The sequence below is a fragment of the Eleutherodactylus coqui genome, chromosome 4 (genome assembly GCF_035609145.1).
Source record: "Eleutherodactylus coqui strain aEleCoq1 chromosome 4, aEleCoq1.hap1, whole genome shotgun sequence".
NCBI lineage: Eukaryota > Metazoa > Chordata > Amphibia > Anura > Eleutherodactylidae > Eleutherodactylus > Eleutherodactylus coqui.
Genome location: NC_089840.1, coordinates 14,549,152 through 14,567,963, shown reverse-complemented (window position 1 = coordinate 14,567,963; position 18,812 = coordinate 14,549,152). Strand labels below are relative to the sequence as shown.

The 18,812-nt window shown below is 45.7% G+C and overlaps 1 protein-coding gene across 1 annotated transcript in view; it reads right to left on the bottom strand.

The window, feature by feature from the left end:
- The window catches only part of MRPL39 (mitochondrial ribosomal protein L39), a 90,191-nt gene that overhangs the window by 46,630 nt on the left and 24,749 nt on the right, over positions 1–18,812 (bottom strand). The window contains exons 3-4 of the mRNA XM_066599099.1: positions 18,265–18,404; positions 14,059–14,158 (exon numbers count right to left, since the gene is read on the bottom strand). Of these exons, the coding sequence (XP_066455196.1) occupies positions 14,059–14,158; positions 18,265–18,404 (240 nt within the window). The remainder of the gene's footprint in view (positions 1–14,058; positions 14,159–18,264; positions 18,405–18,812) is intronic.

The window sequence follows — 18,812 nt, the reverse complement described above, 5'->3', positions numbered from 1 at the left end:
GCTAAAGCCGGTGTGTGTGCGCCGGAGAGGCTCCGACAGCGGAGTGGCTGGCAATAGATGGTAAGAATACCCTTTCGGACGTCCTCTGATATTGGAGCTGTACAAGCATCAATCAGAATGTAGGAAGACATCAGACAGTGGATTGGAAAGGGTTAATGGACCAAATGATGTATTAGAAGACTTAAATATTTCTAAGTGGAGTGAAAAAAAAAAGTAATCGCACCATTTGGAGGGGGGCAGGGGATATTTTACGATTACAGCTATATATAGTTTCTTTTTTAATATAGTAATGATTTAAAAAAAAAAAAAACCTTAAAAAAATTGCCTTTTCTCGCCATCTTTTGACGCGCATAACGCTTTGTGTTTTTTTTTTGACGATGGGACTGTGTGAGGGCTTTTTTTTTTTAAGACCGCTTTTTATTTATTTTTTTTCTTGGGGGACAAAGTTACCAAAGAATTCCACCGTAGCTTTTTTTTCTGACAGTTAACCAAGTGGGATTAATAAGGAGCGGTTTGAATAAATTGGACCTTTATGAATGTAGCGAAACCAATTCTTATATTTAGTTTTTTTAATGAGAATTCTTGTAAAAAAAGGTATTAATATTTTTATAATTTAATTTTTGAAAAATCTTTTCGATTAAGCAATTACATTGCGTATGTGCGGCGTTTATACGCACCTTCGCTAAGCAACAGGGCAGGAAATTTAAAAGAAACCCAAAAAACAGAAAGACTGCACCGGACAGCGTGCACAAAATACGCGGTCATGCGCAGTCCAAAAAAAAAATTTTTTTGGTGCCATACGCAACGATACACCGGCTTATGTAGAGGTAAAACACTGCGTAATACATGCAGCGTTTACACATACGCTCCTTTGAATGAGCCCTAATTGGCAGAAATGCATGACAGCTCTGGGGGGCCTCAGAAGTAGCCAGTCTGCATGATACCCAGATGCCCCCACCCCATGATAGGATCTGTTCGGGACATTTATAGCCTCATCGATCGGACCATTTAAATGCCGCTGTCAGAACTATCCCTGAAGATGAATCATCTCTGATCGCGGCTGTGGCAAGCAGGTGGCAGCTGTCAGAGGCAAGAGAGTACCGGCCGTGTAAAACGTAGGTTCAACTCCCGCGCCCGCTCTATACTCAGCATACGCTGTGGACGGAGATTGGTAAATCCAACTCTCGGAACTGCTGTCACCTTATGGCTACTTTAGATAGTTGACAAACGGTGGTACTAAGAGATAAAGGGAGCGTTACTCCTTTCGTTCTTTCATACCATTATGAAGGATTTCCTGCTGCTGGACATCCCCTTTAACCCCTTGAGTGGCACGCCCGGATATTTTCCGGGACGAGCTAAACTGCTCATAGTGACATAGCCCGGAAGATTTCCGGGCTATGTATCACTATGGGAGCTGCAGACCACAATGCCACAAGCTGTGACAGTGTGCTCTGCCTGCACAGACCCACACAGAGCAGTGCAAGGGCTTTGAAAAACCAGCAGAAGATATTGCCGGCATATCGGCAATCTCCTGCTTTGTTTGCAGGTTGCCATAGAGACCATCGGCTTGTCAGAAGCAAGCCGATGGTCTCTGTGACAGGGAGAGCTTGGTGCTTGGCTGTCAGAGGACAGCTAGGTACCAGCTCTTACAGCAGAGATCAGAGAAAACCTCCGATCTCTGCTGTGTTGACTGCAGCATGTAAAGGGCTGTCACTGCAGCATGTAAAGGGCTGTCACTGCAGCATGTAAAGGGCTGTCACTGCAGCATGTAAAGGGCTGTCACCATCGGACCCCCAGAATGTGATCAGGGGGTCCTGATGGGTCCCTGTGGAAGTCCCCTAAAGGGACAAAAAAGAAAAAAAAAGTTTAAAAAAAAAAGTTTAAAAATTATTTTAAAAAAATTATAAAAACACTTGTCTCCCTTTACTTTGTCAAAAATCAAAAATACAATCACACATGTGGTATCCATGCATCGTAATGACCCAGAGAAGGAAGTTAATACATTATTTAACCCCTTAATGACATGGCCCCTTTTTTTCTTTTTTCCCCATTTCTTTTTTTCCTCCCTCCTGTTTAAAAAATTACAACTTGTCCCGCAAAAAACAAGCCCTTATATGGTCATGTCAATGGAAAAATGAAAAAGTTATGGCTCTTGAGACGCAACTGCAAAATTAGTTGAAATTCAATGATTAGACCATTTTAAAAAACGTGCCCTGGTGGGTCTGACAGGGTGGTAGGAAACCCACCACTCAAGGGGTTAATGAGATCGCGGAAGGGAAGGTTTTTCAGAATAGACCGATAGACTTCAATGATCATCTAACCCAAAAAAAAGTGTCCAATAATACATTTTTTTCGTTCTCTCTGACAATCTTCCGGCAAACTTAGTCATTCCGACAGCAGAAAAAAGGAAAAGGATGAAGAAGTAGTGCGATCGCGTGACACCCCTCCCCCCCCTCCCACCAGGAAGAGTAAGATCCGTAAGAGAAAGGCTTTCTCCTTTCTTGTGTAATAACACCGCAGATATCAAACATAATATCCGAACACACAAACCTAAATTACCGAGGACTTCTGCTTTAATCTCCACGTCTCCTGTGAAGTTTGAAGTGTATTTACAGAAGGGGCCCTTTTTGTATAGAGGGAATACGGCGGCACGCGTTAAATGATTTGAAACACCTTGATCATTTCTCGCACGCGAAGTGACGACTTCTACGGCGCCCCCAACAAAAAATAAGAAAAAAAAAATTAAAATATTCTCCTTTTCAAAGTGCGAGCGTGGAGACGGCGGGAGGAGCTGGCGCTGTCGCAACTTTCTTTTCATGCCTGTAAATCTGCCATTAATTAATAATGCATGGCGCTTCGCTCCATAATTCTGCATTGGCGTCGGAGATTTCATCAATTCTTAATCGCACGCTGTTTATTGTTTTCATTACACAGAAACAAAACCGGCCTCGCTGCATGAGACTTCAAGGATTAAAAGTTTTCTTGTTTAGACAAAACTATCCTTCCAGGAAGCCGGCGTCGCTGTAATGTATATGCGGACCTGAATGACGCATTTAAAGGGAAATTCCGGGCAAATTTTAACAAATTGTAAACATGGAACTAGTAGGGTCATGTGACATACCAGGCCAATAATTTTTTCACTCTGGTCCCCCGAATGCAAGTTTCCGATGTGCATTGTACACAATTGGTCTTGGGGCTGTCCAGGTGTAAACTATCAATGGTGTATCCTTAGGAGAGATTACACTGTGCAACGCCATTTTTGTAACAGATAAGCGGCTTATAGTAACTTTAGAGCGCTGAATTTAATGAATTGCTGAGCACTGCCTGTGATTGGCTGAGTACGGTGACCAATCACAGGCAGCGCTCAGCTGTCATTCAATGAATGGCTGAGCGCTGCTGTGATTGGCTGAGCATTCAGCCAATCAGACGCAGCCCTTTCAGCAGCCGGGGATTTTAAATCCCCGCCTGCTGAAAGAACTTCATTACAGTTCCGGGACCCAAGTAGCTAGACGCACCTGAGCCCCGGCGGAGAGGTGGGTATATTTCTTTATTTTTTACACAAGCTAGAAATAACTTTTAGGGAATAACTTTCAGCAGCGGCGGCCCCATTGAAAGCAATGGCAGAACATTGTGATCCTCTGCCACAGCTGTCACAGTGTTCAGTGACAAGGGGACTCCCCGCTGGGGAATATTGATGCGCACCACGGACCTTCGGTGCACGCATGTCCTATGTTTTGCAGGTACATGTGTTTGCACGCCTGTAAGACACGGACATGTAAACACACCATAGGAAACTGGTTCTAATAGAGGCGTGGTTATGTGGTACATACATCTGCACATAAACACGCTCATCTGAATGAGCCCTAAGGGTAGGTTTATGTAACATATAGGGTATGTTTCCACGTGGCGTAAACACAGCAGATCATCCACCAGTAAGCTGTAAATAATGAACTGTGTTTTTACAGCTCATTGGATAGACTAAATAAAAGAATCAGAATCATAAAAGAAAAAAAACATGTTTAGTATTGCTGCGTCTGTAAAAGTCTCGATCTATCAAAGTAGCGCATTATTTACCCCACACGGGTAAAAATTAACACCACCAGAAACGCACTTTTTTTGGTCATTCTGTCTCCAAGTAAAAATGCAATAAACAGCGATCAAAAAGTCCTAAGTATTCCAAAATGGTACCAACGTAAACTACAGGACGCAGTGCGAGAAATGAGCCTTTAAACAACTAAAAAAGTTTTTGCGCGCAGAAGGCGGCGGCAGAAAATAATTTAAAAAAATTAAATGTCTTTGTAAAAAATAAATCAAAGTAAAGTAGTACAGCAAATAAAAAAAATAGTAATAATCGTCCTGACTCACACATAGAATAAAGTTATCAGGTCATTTCTGTTGCAGTTTGTGCGCCGTAGAAGCAAGACGCACCGAAAGATGGTGAAATTTCATTTTTTTTCCCATTTCACTCCACTTAGAACTTTTTAAAGGTTTTTCTGTACATTAAATAGTACCATGAAAAAATACATCTCGTCCCGCAAAAACAAGCCCTCATACAGCGGCGGCGATGGATAAATAAAGGAGTTACGGTTTTTTTAAAGCTAAAAAAGTGCTTGTCCAATAAGGGGTTAAATAACTGACTAGCAGCGGCACTTCTCATTTTCCAGTTTTATTAATGTACTCAGCAGGTTTTAATTTTACAGAAACACATTATTTTCTGTTATGAATATTTTTTACAAATTTGTTGCACAGCGTTATTGATAGTAGATTAGCAGGGGCTCACCACCTGGGACTCATGCTGAGTAGCTGCCCGGCCTGTAGGTCGCCGTGCTCATGCATTTAGCAGGTGCCCACAGGAAGCAGACAGCGCTGTTTTCGCAGTTCCCATTCACTTCAATGCCTGCAATACCAAGCCTGGCCACTGCAGCGAAAACAGAGCTGTCTGCTTACTGTGGAAATCAGCTCAGGGCACCAGACCAGTAAACGGCTGATTGGTGGAGGTACAGAGCAGAGGAACCCCCGCTAATCTACTAGTGATGACTTATCCTGCAGATAGGCCATCAATAGTTTACAACTGTGCAACCTCTTCAAATGGGTTGTTCTGAGATATATAGTTGATAGGTATAACTTTAGGATTGGTGGGAGTCTAACTGCTGGGACCCCCACCGATCCAGTGATTGGGGGTCCCTACATGGAGTGGAGGCTGCTTTGGCTATCTCTGGCGCTCCCATTGGAATGAACAAACAATCCTACTCAGCAATTGTCTGGTACCCGCAGTGATATTAAGAGAGTGGAGTGCATTCATTCCATTCAAGAGGATGCTCTTGGTACCCCTAGTGGTCAGACCCCAATCAACGGTATATCTTGGCACAACCCCTTTAACCCCTTAAAGGGGTTGTCTCGTGAAACCAAGTGGGGTTATACACTTCTGTATGGCCATATTAATGCACTTTGTAATATACATCGTGCATTAAATATGAGCCATACAGAAGTTATTCACTTACCTGCTCTGTTGCTGGCGTCCCCGTCTCCATGGTGCCGTCTAATTTCGATGTCTTCTTGCTTTTTTAGACGCGCTTGCGCTGTGCTGTCTTCTGCCTGGTGAATGGGGCCGCTCGTGCCGGAGAGCTGGTCACCGCGTCGTCATCGTAGCTCCGCCCCGTCACGTGTGCCGATTCCAGCCAATCAGGAGGCTGGAATCGGCAATGGAACGCACAGAGCCCATGGTGCACCATGGGAGAAGACCAGCGGTGCACCATGGGAGAAAACCGCAGTGCATCCCTGGGAAAGGACCGGCGGCCATCTTAGGCAGAAGAATTTTAAAACTCCACATTTCAGCACATCGGTGAGTAGCAAGCGGCTTAAAAACCGCTTTAAATTGCTATTTTATGCCAGGGGGGGTGACAGGGGGAATGGGGTAAAGTAAAATTTTGATGTTTGCTGCGAGACAACCCCTTTAAGCACTTCTGTATGGCCATATTAATGCACTTTGTAATATACATCGTGCATTAAATATTGGCCATACAGACGTTATACACTTACCCCTCCGGTGTATAACTCCGGCGCGCATGCGCAGAAGACCTCTGCAGCGCGAGCACGCCGGAGTCGGACAGAAGAGGGCAGACAGCGCGAGCGCGTCTAATCCTGGCAGAAGGCAGCTTTAGTCGGAGCCATGGAGACGGGGACGCCAGCACCGGAGCAGGTAAGTGAATAACTTCTGTATGGCTCATATTTAATGCACGATGTATATTACAAAGTGCATTAATATGGCCATACAGAAGTGTATAGACCCACTTGCTGCCGCGAGACAACCCCTTTAAGGACCAGGCACTTTTTAGGGATTTTACCCAAGTGGCGGTTTAACTGCCCGATTTTTTTTCCTTCAGCTACCAAAATTATTTTTGCTGCCTTTTTTCCTGTGACCAATTCGGCAATTTTTAAAATCTTTTTCACTGACTTTTTCCCCGTTTTATTGGGGAAAAATGAGAACGGTAAAAAGGATTAACATTTATAGTTATTTTTTTCTTACTTCGTATATCTATCCTAAAATAAAGTCCAGGGTCGGGTTCCTCATTTTGATATATAAACATGTATGGTTTGGGATTACAGGACGGTTGTGGTTGGCGTCGGCTTTGGGTCATTTTTTCTCTTATGTATATATTTTATTCTGTAATTTTGTTTTACTGATTTATGTAATTATTTTTCTTACTATCCAGGTCACTCATGACGTCATATAAGACCTCTGGGGGACATTCACATGGTCGTTTCTTTTTTGACATTTTTTCACTGTAGTTGAGGCGTTCATAGGAGCCCCAGTTACAGGGGGAAGCATCCCCCAGTAGTGACAGTCACAGGCAGAGCTGATCTGGGTCTGCTATGACCCTGTAGCTCTGCTGTGCCAGGGAATCCCGGCGGTCACATGACTGCCAGCTTGTGTAGTGAAAGAAACACTTCCACTTTCACTCTTTGGTACGTAGCACTCGTTGAGCGCTGTGTACTAAAGAAGGAAGGCAGAAACGGTTAAAAAAAAAAACACTTCTCCCTCCTCCTCCGGGTTTTCAGCCGTTACAACCCAACCTGCTTCTGACTAAGTGCAGAAGCAGAGGCTTTAACCCCCCAACCCCCCACTGTATTTTTTACTATCGGCTAGGATTGAAGACCAGGACATAGCCCCATAAATAATGGGTTGAAGAGGTTTACCTGGACTCCTAAATTGCTGACTTTTCCCTAGGATAGGTCATCAGTATCTGATTGGGGGGGGATCGTGGGGAATCATAGAATGTTAGAGTTGGAAGGGACCTCCAGGGTCATCGGGTCCAACCCCCTGCTCAGTGCAGGATTCACTAAATCATCCCAGACAGATGTCGGTCCAGCCTCTGAAGACTTCCATTGAAGGAGAACTCACCACCTCCCGTGGTAACCTGTTCCACTCATTGATCCCCCTCACTGTCAGAAAGTTTTTTTCTAATATTTAATCTGTGCAAACCCAAAAGAATTTCTCGCCCATTGCCCTGTCGGTGGCCGTGTGTACACCGTATCACCAGAATTTGCCATTTCCAGCAAGAATTTGGGTCAAATTGACCCCGTGTAAAAGGTCCCTTTAGTCTGCAGCATCCATATACAGTGATATATAGAAGCTGCAGAAAACAGATTGTACAAAGTTGTTCATTTAAACCAAGAAGGATCGTCAGCCTCCAAAATACATGCATTAAAGTGAGAAAAAAACGTGTTCCCCAAAAGGTTTCCGTAGACTTTAATTATGACTGTTGGAGTTGGCAGCAAAAAAAAAAAAAAAAAAGTAGTTAAAAAATATAAGCAAAATAAAAACGGAGTCCAAAATAATTAGGGAGCGCACCATACAAACAGGAGCGGTCTTGTTCTCCCAATATCATCCATAAGCAGCATAAAGGAGCGCGTCTCGCAGTCATCTGGTAATTAACATAGTAAGTAAAACATTAAATATTCCGGCTGTGCCTAGTCGATGCCGCGCGGGCGCCGGAGTCAGGAGACTTTAATAATATGTGGGAGAACAATCTCGTTACGCCAACCAGAGAAAAAAAAACCCACAAAGCAACGAGCCGGTGACCCCAATCATGTCAACAATATGAAAAGTGACAATTACTGAGGGAAATATCACAACATGGCAAATCCACAAACATCCTGCAAGTTTAATTATAAAGTGCGCCAGCCGAAGGTCTCATTATGACAGATGCTGCCGAATGAGAAATCACAATATGCAATTTCCCTTCCCTGGCACTGCCCACCTTACAGTACCTTGTAGTACCCCCTCTAATTACCACCTCATTAGACTCCATGTTTTCATTTACGTGCATAATAACCGTACTAATTAACACAGCGCCGGCTCCTCGCATATTATTTCACATCATTGTCTGCTTCTCTAGATTTTATTCACTCCCATTTGTCCCCGGAGCTGAAAGCGAGAAAAGTAAAAACGCGGCAAGTTCTTGTGGAATCGGTTTGGTTAACCACTTCAGATTTTACTTTATTTTCGTTTTTTTCCATCCCCGCATTCCGAGAGCCAGAACTTTTTACATTTTTCCATTAACATGTGGGCTTATTTTTGCAGGTCGCATTGTATTTTTTTTTTTTAATGGTATCATATAATGTAATGGGGAAAAAAAAAAAACTTTAAAAAAATTTTAAGTGGGGAGAAATGAAAAAAAAAAGTCAATTGAGCCATTTTTGGTGAGTTTAGTTTATCCAGCATTCACAGTACAGTAAAAATAACATGAACTTTGTTCTATAAGTGGTGCATTCAGACGAGCGCGGCGTACACGCTGCTACAGCAATGTGTAAACCACACTTCTATGAAAGCACTCAAACAGATAGGACAGAGTGCCGACTCGCCTGTCAGCTCCGTGCTGAGGCGCTGTCCATGGTGCTGACCACACGCTCCTATGGGAGCCACGGCAGCACTCTGCCTGCAGCACGGACATAAGCACGGAGCAGCTCATTCACCACAGAATACCTGCATGTTAGCAGCGTGGTTTATGGCAGGGTGAGCTGCGTTTTGTTTTTTATATTACTTCCTTTTGGAAACATACAGCCTTTTGATCACTTTGTATTAAAATTTTTTGGGAGCCACAATATGAAAAACAAAATTGCAATCCTGGCATTCTTTTTTTTTCTAACCTTCACTGTGTAGAATAAATATTGTGGTATTTTAGTAGTACTTTTACGTACCTGGCTATAACAATTATTCGGGGGATGGGGGTTAAAGTTTCTTTTAACTGAACTAAATCTTTTTTCTTTTTTTTTCCTTTTTGTACACTTTTATTTATTCCCCACAGGGGACTTGAACTTGCAATCATTTGATCACTTTTACTATATACTGTAATACTCCGGTATTGCAGTACATAGAGATTTTTGATTTTGCCTTTGAAGCCCTACCATAGTCAGGGCTTGATAGGCATCTAAGCATAGCAACCCTGGGAGCCTTCAGTAGCCCATCGGCACTTCTTTAACATAATGCAGGGGGTGCAGATGAGGTGTGGATAGGGCGTCCCCCCTCTGGCTGACTGTTTAAACGTGGCATCTAAAGAGTTAATAAATTCCAAAATACATAAAACAACAGAGCTGCATATACGTGAATGTTAGTTTGGCTACATCCCTAATCATGCGGCAAGGCCTGATACAAGGTTGACAAGATATTGACTCATGGAGTAGCTACATTCCAATAGGTGGCGCTGTGGAGGCATCATTCCATCACACATTTGCATAGTTTTTTTCCAGGGATCAGTGCATGAGCTTTAAGACTTCCTACATCTTCTACGGTGCTCTCCACTGTAGAAGGGTGGTAATAAATGATTCGTACTCTGATTGGGCCACAGTCACTAGCGGGGTCCCACAAGGCTCAGTATTAGGCCCCATTCTGTTCAACATATTTATCAATGACCTGATAGAGGGGCTGCACAGCAAAATATCAATATTTACAGATTACACAAAATTATACAATATAATTAATACAACGGAGGACAATGTGTGGCTACAAACGGACCGAGATAAGCTGGGGGGGGGGGGGGGGGGGAATGGCAAATGAAGTTCAATGTTGATAAATGTAAGGTTATGCACATGGGCAGGAGAAACGGATGTCACCAATATACACTTAATGGGGTACTGCTAGAGAAAAGCGATATGGAAAAAGACCTGGGGGTATTAGTGGATTGTAGATTAAACTGGAGTAACCAATGCCAGTCAGCTGCTGCAAAGGCAAATAAAGTCTTGACATACATTAAAAGAGGTATAGGGGCGAAGGATGAGAACATTATCCTCCCACTATACAAGGCACTTGTCAGGCCTCACATGGAATACTGCGCACAGTTCTGGTCACCGGTGCTCAGGAAAGATGTTACAGTGCTGGAGGGGTACAAAGAAGAGCGACTAAACTAATACATGGAATGAAGGGACTGGAATACCCAGAGAGGCCCCAAAACTGGGATTATTCACCCCGGGAAAAAGATGGCTAAGAGGTGATCAAATAACCATGTATAAGTACATGAGGGGACAATACAAGGATCTCTCCCGTGATCTGTTTATACCCAGGACCATGACGGTAACAAGAGGACATCCGCTACGATTAGAAGAAAGCAGGTTTCATCACCAACATAGAAGGAGGTTCTTTACTGTAAGAGCAGTGAAACTGTGGAACTCCCTGCCTGAGGATGTGGTGATGGCAAAATCCATAGAGGAGTTTAAGAGGGACTAGACGTCTTTCTGAAGAGGAGGGATATTATAGATTATAAGGCCGCCTGCACACGGGCGGAAATCCCGCGGCGGTATTTCCCGCGGGATTTCCGCCACTGAAAGTTTGCATAGGAGTGCATTACAATACGCACTCCTATGCAGACGGCCGCGGTTTGGCAGTGCGAAATCTCGCGCGGCAAACAAACCGCGGCATGTCCTATTTTTGTGTGGGGCACGCACTCACCCGGCCGCCGGCTCCGGTCTGCACATGCGCCGGCTGCGCCGCAGCCGGAACATGAAAGAGGCGGGGCCGCCAGGCGCGGGTGAGTACGCGCTCGTCCCTGCAGGCGCTCGGGTCGGGTCCCGCGGCGAGAATTCTCGCTGCCGGATCCGACCCGCTCGTCTGCAGGCGGCCTAAATCTTAGGTTAATTGTTAATCCGGGTATACAGGCAGGTAGGAACTATTAGGGGTTGATCCAGGGAACAGTCCGATTGCCATTAGGGAGTCGGGAAGGAATTTTTTCTCCAAAAGGGCTAATTGGTTTCTGCTCTTGGGGTTTTTTGCCTTCCTCTGGATCAACACAGGAGGATAGACAGGCTGGACTAGATGGACATTGTCTTCATTCAGCCTTACATACTATGTTACTATGTGAAATATCATTCCCTCCAGACTCCATTCTTTTTTCTGTCGAGAACGCCAGTGCGGCTTTAACCGTAGGACAAATGGAGCAGTTGCACTAATTTCAATGGTATCGCCGTCCTCTGGACACGAATACAGTTAAAAAATACTGATGAAGTTACTAAAAAGCTTTTCTCAACTATTGTGTCTCCTCCGCTCAGGTGTCCAGTCACCTGCCTGTTGAAGCATGTGACCGCCAATCCCCGGTCTCAGTACCCGCTGATGACTGGCCACACCGGTCACACGCTTAGATGAGCCGGTGAGAGCTGGAACCAGAGGTGAGCAGACACCACAGAAAACTCTGCAGCCTGTTGGGACCGGGTTAGGCAAGTATGAGTTTGTGTGTAGTTTAGGGTTGGAGGGGGTGGGGCACAAGGAGAGGGGAGGGGCCATTTTAATGAACAATGTGCTAGGCCCAATATCAAATTTATTCACCCACTAAAGAAAAAAAGTGGCCCCACATACTACTGCAAAATATATATATTCATCTTAACTATGCAAATGTTAAAAGACTTTGTATTATTGTCAACGCGGAGGTGGAAGAGGTCGGTTTTGCATTTGAATGGTTACCAGTCAGACCCTCTCCTACTGATGTCATTCCTCGCTGTGTTACTTTTTGTTCTGTTTTTGGACAATCTTTTTCACCTCTGAATTGACAATATACAAAAGGCTTCTAGAATTGTTTGCATAATAAAGATTAATATAGCTTTTTGAAGTAGTTTTTGTGGGCAATTAGTTATATAGGAGTTGCTAAAATATTATTTATTTTGGGGGTACGATGAGATATTTATCTGGGATGTATATAGCCTATGGCCCCCTGTCCACGGGCGTTGCGGTATCCCGCGGTGGATCTCCGCCGTGGGAGCTGCCGCCTTGGAGCAGGAGCTGGCAGACGAATCTCTGCTGGTCAGCCTATCTGACCACGGAGAATCGCGGCAATGCGCAGCATATTGCGAATTGCCGGCTGTGAGCGGAGGATCGCAATGATTCTCTGCTCGTGGACATGGGGGTCGGCGAAAGCTTCAGACGGTGTGATTCGTTGGCGATTTACATCCGTGGACAGGGGGCCATAATATGTTTTTGGAGTTTGGGGAATCACAGTAGATTAATAGTAAATTTACACAGTTTTTGTTATGTTTTACTACTTTTAAAAAATTACCTTGTTTTGCCACATTCGGAGCCCCATAACTTTACTCTCCCCTCAGCGGGGCTCTGGGGGGGCTTGTTTGTTGGAGGACCAGTTGGAGTTTTTATCGATACCATTTTAGGATACATGTAACTTTCTGATCAAATTTTATTACAATTTGTATTTTTTAAAAGGGACGATTTGACCAAAACCCACCATTCTGGCATCCTGATTTTCATGCTATATCTGTTTATTCACAAGTGCAGATAAAAATGTCACAAAATTAAACAAAAAGGCGAGAGGAAGTTTAGTGTGAATAGAATAAGAGCGTCAAATTGATGCAAAATATTGTACAAGAGTGCATGGGCGCATTCTCACGAGCGTGTGCCCATATTGGTGCGCACAAGACCACGCACCCACGTACGTGCACAAACACGCGTGAATGCAGGTCCGTGCCAATACCTTCCATGGGGCCGCGGCTGCTGCCAGCAACCCCTGCAGTGATTTTCAGGAAAGGGCTTGAAATAGAAATCCTTCCCTGAAAATCATCCCCGTTTGTGAAAAAACAATATTTTATATTATACAGTATATATTTTTCCCCGCGGGGAGTAAAGAATCCCCTGCCACAGCTGTAGCAGAGGATTTCTTCGTCTCCGCGGGAAGTCCTCTTGTCACTGAACACTGTCAGAGTGTTCAGTGACAAAGGGACTCTCCGTGAGGCTGAAGAATTCCCCTGTCACAGCTGGGAATTCAATGAATGGCCAAGTGCTGCCTGTGATTGGCTGAGTGCTCAGCCAATCAGATACAGCCCTTCCAGCAGGCGGGGATTTTTTTTTTAAACTTTAAATTTTTTATTAAAGATTTATGAGATTACAATAACAGAGAAAGCAGCTTTTGTAATAAATTTCAGTTACATTAGTACATAACAAATGCTTCCCGCAGTCATACAGATTAGGGGGAAAGAGAGAGAAAAGGACATAGCAGAAGAGCAAGTTATAGCAAATTCCTCTCTTAAGTCTTAACAATTTTGGAAATGGACTGCTCTGTGAAACAATCTGGGTACTGGCGGCCCGGCCAGGGGCTCACTTGAATTAAAGATCATTTTAAATCCCCGCTTGCTGAAAGAGCTTCAGAGCAGTGCAGGGAGAAGACAGGCTGGACGCGCCTGAGCCCCGGCAGCTGAGGAGAGGTGAGTATATATATTTTTATTTTTAACACATTCTAGGGATGATTTTCAGGTAAGGGCTTATATTTAAAAGCCATTCCCTGAGGGCCTGCCGGCAGCCCATTGCTTTCAATGGGATTGTAGAAACGCCGGTCCCATTGAAAGCAATGGGAAAACATCGCAATCCTCTGCCACAGCTGTCACAGGGAATTCTTTACTCCCCGCGGTTCATCCCCTTGTCACAGACTTATGTCTGAATCCACCCTACAGATCTAGTCTTTGCATCCACAGTATAAATGACTGGCAGGTGATGTTTCAGTGCAGTGTGGAAGACTTGGAGTAAAATAGCTACAAGACAAGAGATGTAAAGGTTAAGCTGAGCCTGACCTGGTATTTCGGGAGCCCTGACGAGGGTCACACTGTAGTCGTCTTTAAAGGCTTGCTCCAGCACATGTCCAAGCATGGCGGCACAGGAACGCCAGTAAGCCTGAAACCCAGAACACATTATTAGTGCGAGTGCTCGGACTAACGGAGGAGACATTGGGGATTTCATATAAATAGGCGACCCACCGATAAAAAGGAGACAATGATACTATAAAACATGGCCGCATGGTGCGATAGCTGGAGGACTTCCAACACAGACATTTCCTATTTATAGGACAGGGGAAAAATGTCTGACTATTGGTGGTCCAACAGCTGGGACCCCCAATAATCGACGCCCCAAGAATATCCCATGTGAATGGCGTGTCGGTGACCAACACTCCATTCAATTCTATGGAACAATGGGTCATACAAATAAATGGTGGGGTGGTCAAGCGTCCGCGCTGCTGCTCCATCCACAAGGTGGTGCTGTTCTAGGAACTGCTAAGAGTCCCAGAGGTTGGAGCCCCAGCGATCAGGCATTCATCCCCTATCCACAGGATAATCCCTCAGATCACAATATTTTCATTTTACATTGGCTTTCCTGGGCTATCTAACTTTAACCCCTTCCAGCCCCGGGGTGTATATGCATCCTGGGTTGGAAGCAGTATCTGTGAATGGGCGTACACTTACATCCTATGTGACCGACCCTGGCATCCCACTGCAACAGCAGGGATCAGTGAGGAACAGATACCCGCTGTTAACCCCTTAAAGGTTAAAATAAACACACATAAACCCATGTTTGGTATTGCAGCATTTGTAATAACCGGTACAATAAAGTGAACACCTGGAGATGAAAATAAAAAAAAAAAAAAATCATTGCATCCGCAGGTCCAAAACAGGCGGCGTCACTAAGGGGTTAACAACCTGCTACGGTATAATCTGTGCGTGTTTGGGGGCCCTCGCTGCACAGGATGTAATTAGCGCACTCCTCATCCCTACGTACCTCTAGAAGCTTCTGGCCGCACGCAGTATTTCGCCTGCTTCGTACCTCGATAATTAACCCCGCGCTCGCAGTCAGACGCAGCGAGGTCATTGATAATTGTTTATTTCCGCAGACGCGGCTTGTCCCCATTGGTAAAGAGAAGAGCATCCAATCCCTGCAACCGCAGGAGCGCCGATACAAAGACGACAGGGGGCTCCTGCGGGACAGGCGGCACGAGGGGAGATTTACACAGAAGGCTTAAAGACGGATCGCTGTCAATCTTCCTGTCGCATTGATCATAGTGAGAAGGTCGCGCATCCGGCGCGGATCAGAGGCCGGTCAGCCCTACGGACGTTGTCGGAAGCCTTTGTGTGTTCCAGACGAGACATTATGTGTTCCTCGAGCCGGAATGTAACTCTTTAGGGCTCCTGACTCCTTAAATCCCCTTGTACACGAGGCTTAGAATATCACCAAGTAGCGGACCCGGAGTTCTCGGAGTGAACCGAACACAAGAGACAAGAGGCAGAAATGACTGGCAACATCTTCTCCCACTCTTTTTGGGTGGCTTAAAGGGCCACTCTGGAGAAAACACATGTTTCCATCCCTGCCCTACTTACTGGATTACCTGTCACACTCTGGAGGTCTCCTCTGTGTACTGCAGTCACTTCCATGCACTGCAGCCCCCTGTCTGATGCTTATCAGGCATCATATTGAGGCAAAGATTCTTTACTTTCCGTTTTTACATCTATCCCATGATGCATCAGCACAGAATAAGCTGAGGCTATACCACCTGCTTCTTGTGGAGGGTGGGGAGGGGGAGGAGGAGGTTTAATTGTCATTACCTTCTTTCTTCACCTAAATGAGCTATACAGTCAGGAGGATGAGCTATGATCTCCACTATTATTCCTGTGTGACAGGAGCTGTGAGATCATCATCAGTAGGAGTGTCTGTGTCCCCCTCTAGGCAGTTTCTGTGGTAGATACATGTAACAGCATCACGCAGACTGTAAAACTTACTAGAAAATGACTATATAACCCCAAGTAGATCTGAGCGGGTCAGAACGGAGATGACATGACCATCTGAATCTAAAGAGATCGGGAGCTTCAGACACAAGGTAATACTAAGTCATTTATATATACTAGTAATTATTAGGAAATTATAGCAGCAATGTTTCTAGTTTCCACTTTCCAGACCGCTCAGCCACCTGCGCGCGTCACACACCGCTCAGCCACCTGCGCGCGTCACACACCGCTCAGCCACCTGCGCGCGTCACACACCGCTCAGCCACCTGCGCGCGTCACACACACCGCTCAGCCACCTGCGCGCGTCACACACACCGCTCAGCCACCTGCGCGCGTCACACACACCGCTCAGCCACCTGCGCGCGTCACACACACCGCTCTGCCACCTGCGCGCGTCACACACACCGCTCTGCCACCTGCGCGCGTCACACACCGCTTTGCCACCTGCGCGCGTCACACACCGCTCTGCCACCTGCGCGCGTCACACACCGCTCTGCCACCCGCGCGCGTCACACACTATAGGGCTGTCACTAAGGGGTTAAACTAATTGTACGAGCTACAATTCTAAGGTCTCCTATTTTTTTTTTTCTAAAAAACTACTTACCGCAAAAAGCTGGAAAGTATTGTGACTTCTCAACATAATCTCCCCCGTGACGTACATGGGTCTCGCCACACCGATGCCATGATTGTATAGTCGCTGGAACGCTTCTTAGCGGCCCGTTATGTATGGAGAATCGCTGAAGCAACAGCGGCACAACTGGAATATGTGCAACCAAGGAGACCGTCCTTCTGAAAGACGTCATCCACGTCTCATCCATTGTGACAACTGATGGAACGAAGGCACCGTTCCTGCCGTCATCACGTGTCGAGGGTGCCTGGCACATTGCTACGTGCGCAGCAGGATGGCGATCGCCAATCAACACTCATGGCCCCCGCCTGAAGGAAACTTTCTGCATCTTCAGGTCTTCACGCAGGATGGTGGGCACAGATCCTAAGGAAATGCCAACTTCGCAGGCAATCGGCGGTCTTCATAACCACCTGCTCGACTCACACAATCATGTTGTCAGACTGGCAGGTGCGTGGCCGAGGCTCCTTCGGTTTGCTCTCACGATGTTCGGCCTTTTTAGAACTGTCGCACCCATGAATGCACATTTTTCACATCCATGACACCTTCACTGCCCGTCTCACTCAACTGAAGAATATCGAAGGGCGTTATTTGCAGGCGGGATGTGTATCATAGGAGATGGGGAGGAAGTGATCTACCCTGTTTCCCTAAAAGTAAGACACACTGAAAATAAGACCTAGCATGATTTTTCAGGATTTTTGCGGATGCAAAATGATTTTTCAGGATTTTTGAGGATGCTTGAAATATAAGCCCTACTCCAAAATTAAGCACTGCTTGCAGTGAATTAAAAAAGTCAATTTAAATAGTGTCCAGGCGGCTATACATGGAAAAAAGTCAAATCTTTTTGAGCAAAAATTAATATAAGACACTGTCTTATTTTCGGGGAAACAGAATCCGTAAGCCCAACCTCCGACTCCAACGCCTCAATTTCCCCAGACTACGACTCTTTTAATGACTCTTGTTTAAGTGATAAGATTACTGCATAAAAGGGCTAAAGCCCACAGACGAACTATCACTGCGCAAATCGCAGTCAGACACCCGCCGTAAACCACAGCGATGTCCGTCCATAGACACGCTGTGTTGAATGATTCTCCAATAATTCTTGACCTGCCGGTTTCACTCAAATCACGGTGAGCTGAAGCAGCTACGACCCTTCCGGCACTGGGATGGCCACAGAAGAGTCCGGGCGGCTTCTCAATGGAAGTAAAGCCAGCCATGCCCCTTCCTCCCCCAGCCCCTATGATGCCAGGTTGTCGGAGCATCGCCAGGGATCCTGAGCGGCGGGTCCCTGGCGATTAACTATTCACGACTTATCCAGAGAATAGGTAAGCAATAGTTCCTGTCCCCCCAACCCAAAAAAAACCCTTTAATTGTAGCACAGAATGAGAAAAAAAAATAACAAAAACATGGCTGCCGTCTTCCAAAATTAACGCTATGACTATCCACAGGTTTTGTCCATTCACTTCAATGGGGCGGACTGTACTACCGCACACATCCTATAGACAGGTGTGGTACGGTTGTTTAAAGAAAGCAGCCATGTTTTACTAATCCTCCACGCCCCATTTAAACCCAGCTGGGGATTATATATATAGTGCACCAACCTTATTAGCCTCCTCTGGGTCTTCATCCGTGAAGGTAAGAAACTGTATAGCACACGACTTAGTCAGAGGCTTGTACATATCCCAGAGCTCTCCATCCACCACGGCCAGCACGGATCGTCTACAGTACCACTCGCTGAGATCTGTAACCGCAAGGAATGACGACATATTACACACCAGTGAGATACGGCCTATATCACACACCAAAAGCTTCATGGGAAATAAAGCACATGTAAGCTATAAAGTCATTTAGATGGTACACCAAGCACTCTGGGACTCTCCGCTGGCACTCCGGGGCTACTACTGGAAATGAATAATCACTTGAGGATGCCCGAGCGCCGGACAACTGCTGCCACCCCAGGGCTCCCAGGCCAACGAACCGCCTCCACCACCCCAGGGCAGCGACCCACCAGCACAGAGCTCCCACAGCAATGGCCCACCCGCCTCCACCACTGCAGGGTAGTGGTCCACCAATGTCATCCCAGGGCAGGAACCCGCCTCCTCCACCCCAGGGCAGCAACTCACCACCCCAGGGCTCCCACAGCAATTGC